Source organism: Mytilus californianus, unplaced genomic scaffold (assembly GCF_021869535.1).
Source record: "Mytilus californianus isolate M0D057914Y unplaced genomic scaffold, xbMytCali1.0.p SCAF_4, whole genome shotgun sequence".
NCBI classification, from domain to species: Eukaryota; Metazoa; Mollusca; class Bivalvia; order Mytilida; family Mytilidae; genus Mytilus; species Mytilus californianus.
The window spans coordinates 14,333,323-14,343,112 of NW_026262690.1; the positions used below are offsets into that span (position 1 = coordinate 14,333,323).

The 9,790-nt window shown below is 32.2% G+C and overlaps 1 protein-coding gene across 2 annotated transcripts; it reads right to left on the reverse strand.

The window, feature by feature from the left end:
- Positions 1-515: 515 nt before the first annotated feature.
- On the reverse strand, positions 516-8,723 carry LOC127737520 (uncharacterized). Of its 2 annotated transcripts, none has more exons than XM_052248311.1 (6): positions 8,627-8,723; positions 8,125-8,280; positions 4,722-4,874; positions 3,538-3,816; positions 1,371-1,499; positions 516-905 (listed from the first exon to the last, which is right to left on the reverse strand). In XM_052248311.1, the coding sequence occupies exons 1-6, from the start codon at positions 8,661-8,663 to the stop codon at positions 637-639; spliced, it is 1,023 nt and encodes a 340-aa protein (XP_052104271.1). In that variant the 5' UTR covers positions 8,664-8,723; the 3' UTR covers positions 516-636. The 2 variants fall into 2 exon arrangements, with proteins under 2 accessions (XP_052104271.1, XP_052104273.1); XM_052248313.1 differs by having other exon boundaries at positions 4,680-4,874.
- Positions 8,724-9,790: the final 1,067 nt, after the last annotated feature.

Sequence of the window (9,790 nt, forward strand, 5' to 3'; positions counted from 1 at the left end):
TAATTGTCTTAACCTCAATCCCGTTCCGCGTTCTTTTCCTCGATTGTTTCTTCACCAAATGAGACTTATCACTGGATTTGTACTTACATGAGGAACACGACGGGTGACTCATATGGAGTTGGATCTGCTTACCCTTCCGGAGCATCTGAGTTCAACCCGCATCTATGCTTGAGTTCGTGTTGCTGAATCTTTAGTTTTCTATGAAGTGGTTTGTGGATTTTTTCGTCTTTTCGTCGTTTTTAGTTTGTTGGCATGGCGTTGTCGGTTTTTTTCTTCGACTGCTGAGTTTTGAATGTCCCCGTGGTATCTTCCGCATCTTTTTTTTACATGAGTGACATAAAAAGATTAGGAACAAAGACGGAATATATTTGATTTTACATATTAAGCCTCCTGTTATAAGTTATTGTTTGTGGTACTCCATGGTTATCCTTTTTCACGTAATTTTCATTATTCTTTTCAGATTAAAGCGTAGAAACAAACAAGGTGAGCGATTCGTAAAGTTGTGCAGTAAATAGACACGTGGAAATCAGTTGATTGTTTTATTTTTCTTAAATTGCAACATTTTGGAAAGACAGAAATTCATTTTGATGTTTAAGCTTCATCTGTATTTCTTGTTTCCAGTATATTGAGCCACCGTTATTCCTCATTGCTCTCATATCCATGGTTCTGCATTTTACCAGCCGTGTGTTTGACGACTTTTAAATGATGTTTTCTGTTGGTTTTATTTTCTGTATGTACATATGGTCTATGTACATTTGAACCATCAGCAGACATTGTATTACTGTAAATATTTTTACTGTCGATTTTCTTTTTGGCACGACGCTTAGCGAGCATAACGAGTTGGCGTAGATATTCATCCACTGACTTTATACTGTGATTAATATGTTCTTCATCACCATAGTAACCTATAGAAATAATTATTCAGTTGAATTTGTCATTTTTTAATAATTCTTGTGTATCTTCAGTATAGAATTATGTAGATATTTTCACATAGAAACAGTTCATTATGTAGATATTTTCACATATAAACAGTTCAGTATGTAGATATTTTCAACGTTTCTTGCATAAAATTCCATGCTCTCTAAATAATTTTACTTTGCTGCGCCTACTCTTTTGTAGATTTGCTGTAGGCATTTTATTCCTTTATTCCTGCGTTCATCGATGACTGTTTAACATACTGCAGCAAATGTTATTTGAAAAGTCAGAACAAAACAATCTTAATGTTATATAAATGTAACTAGTTTTGTACAATGTCGCTGCTTTTTTATTATTTACTATTTTTGCTAGTCTTAAAATGGCTACGTGTAATTTTAATATTCTTAGGCAATATATACTCTTTCAGTATACGATAAAAAAGATATCCACATTACCTTCTTCATACGGTATGAATATTTTCAAAATCTTCATACGCCGAAAGCATACATTTTCATGAAAATATCGATGTATACAACGTCGCCATACACGGAAGAAATGCCTTTGTGTACATTGTAGACGATATTCTGAAAAAAAATATAAATTTCAATCAATTCTAAATCTTTACTTTAAAAATTGTAAGAACGTCATTGCTAAAATTGAGAATGGAAATGGGGAATATGTCAGAAAGACAACAACCCGACCAAAGAGCAGATAACAGCCAAAGGCCACCAATGGGTCTTCAACGCAGCGAGAAAATCCCGCACCCGGAGGTGGGCCTCAGCTGGCCCCTAAATAAAAATGCGTACTAGTTCAGTGAAAATGGACATCATACTAAACTCCAAAACATATAAATGAACTAAAATTAAAAAAAACATACAAGACTAACAAAGGCCAGAGGCTCCTGACTTGGGACAGGCACAAAAATGCGGCGGGGTTAAACATGTTTTGTGAGATCTCAACCCTCCCCCTATACCTCTAGCCAATGTAGAATAAAGAAACAACACACAGCAATCGCACATTAAAACCCATAACATTGTTAAGATAACAAACTAATGTTCCTCGTACTGTACCGTACGTATTCATTGTTAAGATAACAAACTTATGTTCCTCGTACTGTATAAATTAAGTTTACCGTGTCCAATGTTGAGGTAACAAACTAATGTCCTCGTGCTTATAGATTAAGTCCACCGTGTCCTCGTGCTGTATAGATTAAGTCTACCGTGTCCTCGTGCTGTATAGATTAAGTCTACCGTGTCCTCGTGCTATATAGATTAAGTCTACCGTGTCCTCGTGCTGTATAGATTAGGTCTACCGTGTCCTCGTGCTGTATAGATTAAGTCTACCGTGTCCTCGTGCTGTATAGATTAAGTCTACCGTGTCCTCGTACTGCATAGATTAAGTCTACCGTGTCCTCGTGCTGTATAGATTAAGTCTACCGTGCCCTCGTGCTGTATAGATTAGGTCAGCCGTGTCCTCGTGCTGTATAGATTAAGTCTACCGTGTCCTCGTACTGTATAAAGTGAGTCTACCGTGTCCTCGTGGTGTATAGATTAAGTCTACCGTGTCCTCGTGCTGTATAGATCAAGTCTACCGTGTCGTCGTGTTATATAGAGTAAGTTAACCGTGTCCTCGTGCTGTATAGAGTAAGTCTACCGTGTCCTCGTGCTGTATAGAGTTAGTCTACCGTGTCCGCGTGCAGTATAGAGTAAGTCTACCGTGTCCTCGTGCTGTATAGATTAGGTCTACCGTGTCCTCGTTCTGTATAGATTAGGTCTACCGTGTCCTTGTGCTGTATAGATTAAGTCTTCGTTCTTATGGTGTATGATCTTATATCTTCAATTTGAGTTTTTTACTTGTGAGAGAGCGGACTAAATTTGTCTCTGGTGAGCAGTTGTCTTACTTGCAATCATATCACATATTCTTATTTTTATGTTACTTTTTCCGTTTACATGCAGTACAACCTATCCTTATTATTTTAATTATAACCGACGGATCATTCACCACTGTTGTGGTACAGTTCTAGGGAGAAAAGATTGCATTTTTCCTTTTATTTCTTGGCTTTTTGAACGAAATAATAATTGTTTTATTTTGTGAATATTATCGAATTAACTCAACACCATTTATGATAACGTATATTTTTCCATGTTTTATATTTTCTATTTCTGAGCAAAATATCTATTTATTTCTCTTCTGCAATCCTCAATGATTTTTCAATATGACAATTAAATTGATAATACTAAAGAAAAACTCATGTGGTTTATATGTGTACACTTATTCTTTTGATCGAATTGATAATACGCTTTGTTTGTTTAGGTTGCATTGTCCATTGCTCGCATTCTTCTTGAATTTGAATTCTGAATAACTTTTGATTTTTATCTGTCAAATATTTGTCATAAGATTCCGATCTTACATTTTCAAGTGTTAACTTTTAAGATGATCGTTCATCACTAAAGACTATAGGAGGATATGACAGTGACTTCTATGTGTCTTTTTATTGTAATAAACGAGTAGCTATCGTCGCCACTTTCTTTAGCACTTTATTCTATTCCTATAATATTTAAATATCCTGATTTTGTAAATGACTCTTAAACCTCAGACAGAGCTGATACATTCCAATCTCACCTTTCCCTCCATGAATTAGTCTTCCATTCTTAAACTTCAAACTGATAGGTCGAATATGGTGTTTTATTACCGGTTTCAAATGACCTTTCGTTCTGAGTTTTCTCCCTTTCACCCTTTTTATTTTATATACCACTAGGCGTCTGAATACTTGTCCTGGGCCTATCAGTCCTTGTTGTTGCAGTTTTGTCAAACAAACACTGGTTTGACCGTTTTTATGTATACAAGATTTCATTCGACGTTTAACTCGACTTTTTCTACATCCTGGCTTGAATTCATAATCTGAAAATACATTGGTTTTTATTAAAGAAAATAGATAAGTACTAAATTTCAATTTTTATGCATCGATAATGTGTAGAACAAACTTAACTCTAGAAACCGACGTGTTTGAACACCAACATGACGTTTGTACCTTCCATTTACAGTGTCATAAATGATTTCTATTTAAGTTTCTAGTCTTTACAATCATACATATATCGAACTATATATTAACTATTTATTATTGATGACTGCTTGTTGACTTCATATTGCATTTTGGTTATTTAAGAGATAACTGTATTGTATTTGAAGCTTTGCGGATGTCCATCAGTAGTTTTACTGTCGCAAATATCCGTTAACCTGTCTTCACTACGCGTCGCCAGGTAAACTCAATTTGTAATAGTAAAACTACCGACGGACGTCCGCAAAGCTTCAAATACAATAGTTATTTCTTAAATAATTGGTTTATTTTATTTATATTTTCGTGGAGCTGTATTTTCAATTATGAGACGGGTATCCTTTTGAACTTTGGAAGAGATAGATGTTGCTGCTGCAGTACTTCTTGGATTGTAGAGCCGTGGATTCTGTTTTCTTCTGTTTATTTAAGAAGTATTAAAAATATGTGTCGTGATTGTTTACTCCGTTTGTATAAACAATATTACAAATAATTGTACGTGTGTCAGCAATAATTTAATGAGTCAAGTGCATTTTGTTTACGTTCAAGGACGATTATTTTAGAGTTGAAACCAAGAAATAGGCAATAACTTGTACTTCAAAATAATTTTAACTATTCTAAATCGGATATCATTTTACCAGACGATAAACACAATAAGCCTTTCGGCTTAAAGAAGAATTAATATTCGGTTTTGTATATACTGGGTACTTACATACTTGTGTATATACCAAACCACCAGGGAGGAATCTAATACCCAATCCATGAACACCGTTGATCAAGATTTCTCGTCTACCAAGCAGACCTCTTTCAGAAAGCAATGTCAAGCAATTAATAACTGCCATTTTATCCTTCTTACAAACATTAAACTCATGGTAGAAACGAGTTCTACCACACAGGTTTCTGAAATCTGCATAAGTGTTAACAATGTTTTAATTTGAATTTGAAAAGAAAGCATAGGGTTTATTGGTAATATATACAGAAAATCAATATATACTGTCTTTCTTAAACCAAAAGCAGGAAACACACTTTTCTTCATCTTTAATTAACTGTGAAATTTCCTTTTCTATACTCTCAAATTTAATTAAAATAAAATTGGAAACATTTGTCTATAATGTAATGAATGCTGTGAATTGGAATAATAATATATGTTGTAAATAAAGTGAAACAAATACGTTAAATGTTAATGTTCAAATATCGACTTCAGTTCAATGCAGACGTAACATTTGTATATTGTATAAACTTAACTGCCGCTAAGAGGAAGTGATGGGAGATATAGCATCAGCTCAGATTCCCCACCTTCGTCTAAATTTAGCTATGTCAAGTAAAAGGACATTGACAAAGGGTCTTGTAAGAAGGCAAGAGGAACACATAAACCATACATGATTAGTTTGGTACATTTAAGACTATTTGTGGTGTGAAAACTTTTATGAATTTTTTTGCTTTGAAAACAATACGCATTGGTTGGGTTTAAAATACTTTTAAAAGTACCAGTCTTATAATTGTGTAGTCCAGACGAGCGTTGAGTATAGTTAGTAAAGTAAGGACAACATTAAATGGTTATTTGTATTAAAGAACAGTCGTAGTGTTAAAATTTTACATAGATATGTAAGGAAATGGTATTTTGCAAACATTGCTTTTCACAGTCAAAGCTATATAAACCATTGAACTATATATAAAACAATATATACATTTATATTAAATCAAATAAATAAGTATTTTAAACCCAACCAAAGCGAAATTTTATCAAAGCTGAAAAAGTAACTTCCCTTTAGGCTATAGTTTGTGTTGTATTGGATTAAATTTATCATGATCAAAACTGGTAGATAAACTGAAAATTGTTTCGAATTAAACATTCAAGAGTAAGAAAAGTATTCTGTATCCTGCAATCGACCATTTTTCTATACGAATACAGGTTTACAGATGGAAACCGAAACGATTTACGCCTAGCATATATTTATATCTCCTTGTATAATGTTCTGATGTAAGCCAATAGTTACATCCAAAATACTGTAACGTCTCGATTGATTTTGGGGGCCTATTTGTGGTCCACGTTTATACTGTGTCCTCTTCATAAAAAAATAGAATTCAATAGTGTAGGGGTGAACATTATACACTTAAGGGTAGATTTTGAATTGCCGGAATTATACAATATTTAAAATTGTACATTGTAAAATAATATATGAAATTTATTTGTACTCGCTACGAAACCAAATTCTATTGTAATTGATTATTTCAGTCAGTTTTTCTTTGCTGTTGCACCTGCTTTTTTTCGGTCAATCTGAAATATTTTATAGCCATGCTTTCTTGGCTATTGCAATATTGCTTATTTCAGTCAATTTCAAATATTTTATAGTCATGAAACGGACATGACTAGAAATACACAGTATTTACAGATTTTTTATATATTTTAGTTAAATTTTAATCAATTAAGTTCATATTTATGTTTAATCATTTATCGCCGCGATATAGCCATTTTGTGCTTATGCGGCGTAAAACAATCAACAATCAATCAATCTTTAATCTTTTATGCTATGTTTTTCACAGTTTTGTTATGCATGCTTAGTTTTATTTCAAAGCAACTTATATATTGCATTTTTTTTTTTTTTATTTTTTTTTTTTTATATTTATCTATTCTTTCCTGTTCCTAAAGTTTTTACGAATAGATTTTGAATTTTCCTTCATTGTATAAATAAATTTTATATTTTTACTACATTGTACGAATTTTTCCATATAAAATGTATTGTAAAATATCCGCTGCAAATCAAATATTCAGCTTTGTATGGGTATAATCGAAAAAGACAACAGTATAAAAGAAATGTTGGATAGCCATTTTAAATAATAGCAGTGATTTTTTTAAATAAAAAGAGTAAACTTTATTTTTTTTTATTGCACACATGTACCGATTCTTATCATCGTCGTATTTATTTAATTCTAGATTGCTTCGCTTTGGATCCGTTTGCCCTAATAGTTGTTCGCCCTGATTCTTATTCTGTTTGTTTGTTGTATAATGGTATAATATATTATTTTATTGATTGATTGATTGATGTTTAACGCCACTTTCAACACTATTGTGCTATTTCGTTGAGGTCAGTTTTTATTGGTGGAGGAAGCCGGAGTGCCCAGAGAGAACCGCCGACCTTCGGTAGGAAAACTGACAAGCCTAGTCAATTAAGATTGGAGTCGACTGCACCTGCCCCGTACGGGATTCGAGCTCACAACCTCAGTGTTGACTGGCTAGTGATACAGTAGTTCGACTACTTAGACCACTCGGCCACCAAGGACCTCTATATTATGTGAATAGAAAATGTATTGCGTAAAGCTATAGTGTGGAAAATTTCAATAAAGGGTCATGCTAAAAAACGTTAATATATTTGGCACACTGATTTTGCACAAAATGCAATATTCATGTTGTAATTTTATTCTCATTAATGTAAAAATATCCGGATTTTTAAAAAATTTGAAAATTAATAACAAATTTGTCAAAACACTTGAGATCAAAAGAGCCAACCTGCAAACATAAATCCCCTTTCAGGTCTTACAATTCGTATATGCATTCTTTATACTCATTCCTAGCTGACTAGTTTACTTTACAAAATTGCAATTTTCATAATTAAAAGACATTTAAGATTTAAGAAAATATTTTGATGTTTTTTCTTGAATTTTAATACATCTATATCTTTTCTAATCTGTTAACCAAATAAACACCTGCATAGGCATATAAAACTCTAAATAAAAAAAAAAATTTATTTCAACATATTTGTTCAATAAATATAGAGAAGAAACTTTGTGCAAACGGACCCAAGGTGAACATGTAATCAGGTCGAGCGAACCTAAGGCGAACATGTAATCTGGGTGAACGGACCTAAGGCGAACATGTAATCTGGGCGAACGGTAAGACGAACATGTAATCTGGGCGAATGGTAAGGCGAACGTGTAATCTGGGCGAACGGACTCGTTACTGACTGTACGCACTTCAACAATAAGCAATTGAAAACTCATACTGTAAATCAACCTTTAAAAGCCTCCGACATGGCAAAATGTTTAACAACATGTTTATTAGATCACCGGAATTAACCAATAGGTCAATTTTCATTGGTTATTTCAGAAATTATTATATTTAACTGATAAGACTATTATATTCTATTCTTATTACTTACAAAATCCATGATAAATAACTGCTCGTTTTGTTATCTTCACTCCAAAATCATTCATATGTTTTCTATGCATATAATTAGTTTGTCCTTTGTGAAGATAATTGTGCTCGCCGTCAATGTTTGTTCTCTTAAAATCATCTTTATCATACGATATTGCTCCTAAACAAATAGAACCAAAGAGAACCAATCGTCAAAGTTATAAGTATCGTTATATTGTCTAATCAGAAATTTACATATAATAATCATTGATTTAATCCAGATAACAAAACTCAAACGTACTTAAGACAGGTACGGACATTTTATTTTTCAAATTTCTCACGTCTATTTTGACATTTCTCACCACATACTTGACATTTCCAAGTTCCAAGTGACAATTATCATGTCGAAGTTGACATTTCTCAGTTTCAACTTGACATTCCCCATTTCTAACTGGATATATCTCAGTCCCAACTTAACATTTCTCATTTGGAACATAGAAATACAGATGATCAAACAATAATTTTACCTTGGAACAAAATCACTAGCCAGAATATTGTCCACATTTCTCTTAACTTGCCGTCTTCTTGGAGTTATTATATGAAGTGCACAATTGTTTTTTATACAGGTAAAAAAACCCATATGGTACGTTAGTGTACTTCTTTCAATTTACACGTAAAGAACAATAGTTATACATATAATCAATACAAACATAACATAATAACATTATAATCATCTATAATTGTAAGTCTTCTATATGGCTGAAACTTTTCAGATTGACAATTCCTTATAGAATGATCAGTATCTAAACGGAGATAAAAATTCTTCATTGATGGATGGTTGTTTGCTAACGTCCAGTGGAAAATATTTCATGCAAATTCAGGAGAACGAACTACTTTTTACTGTGATTTTAACTAAGGGGATGAAGGGGTTGCATTTTAGATTATTTACTTATACTAGTTGTCTATTTTTTTAATAATTTATGACATGGAAACTTAACTATAAATGTATTCATATGCAATTCATTAACAATAATTATTGATTAAAATTATTTACTTAATATTAAAGACAAATTTTAGTTCTGATAAATATAAAGAATTCAAAAAATCCGTAACTTATCCATGGGAGGTAACTGAATAAATAGGCTGAACATGATGTTGCTAATATCTACATCAATTTAGTCTCTGGTGGATCCCCATCTCCATATTTTATACCATTGTAAATTAACCATTTTGTACATTATTTGTATGTAACGTTTAAATAAGAAAAGTGACACATTTTCATTGGATTAAAAAGTTTGAACAAAATAATAACCTTAACAAACTTAAATACATATTTATACCTATTAGTTTTAGTTTCTTTTTAAAAAAAGCCTCCTCTTTTTTCTAATTAAAAGATTTTTATCATGAAACTCGATTTCCTCGAAAATACATACGGTGAATGATACTTTTTTTTCAATTTTACTGTAAAAGTATACAGTTTTTCATTTCATTTCTTTTGATTAAAAAGTTTTAACAAAAAAATGATATATATCTATATAAGTACAAGTTCCTTACATGTCTGATGCATAACCGTATTCAAACGTTACATAAAATTTAAATAGTATACAAAATGGTTAAATCACTTTCAGAAGAAAAAAAAATGAACTTTTCCCATTTACATTGATTTTGCCTAATCATGAATGTTTTGATGC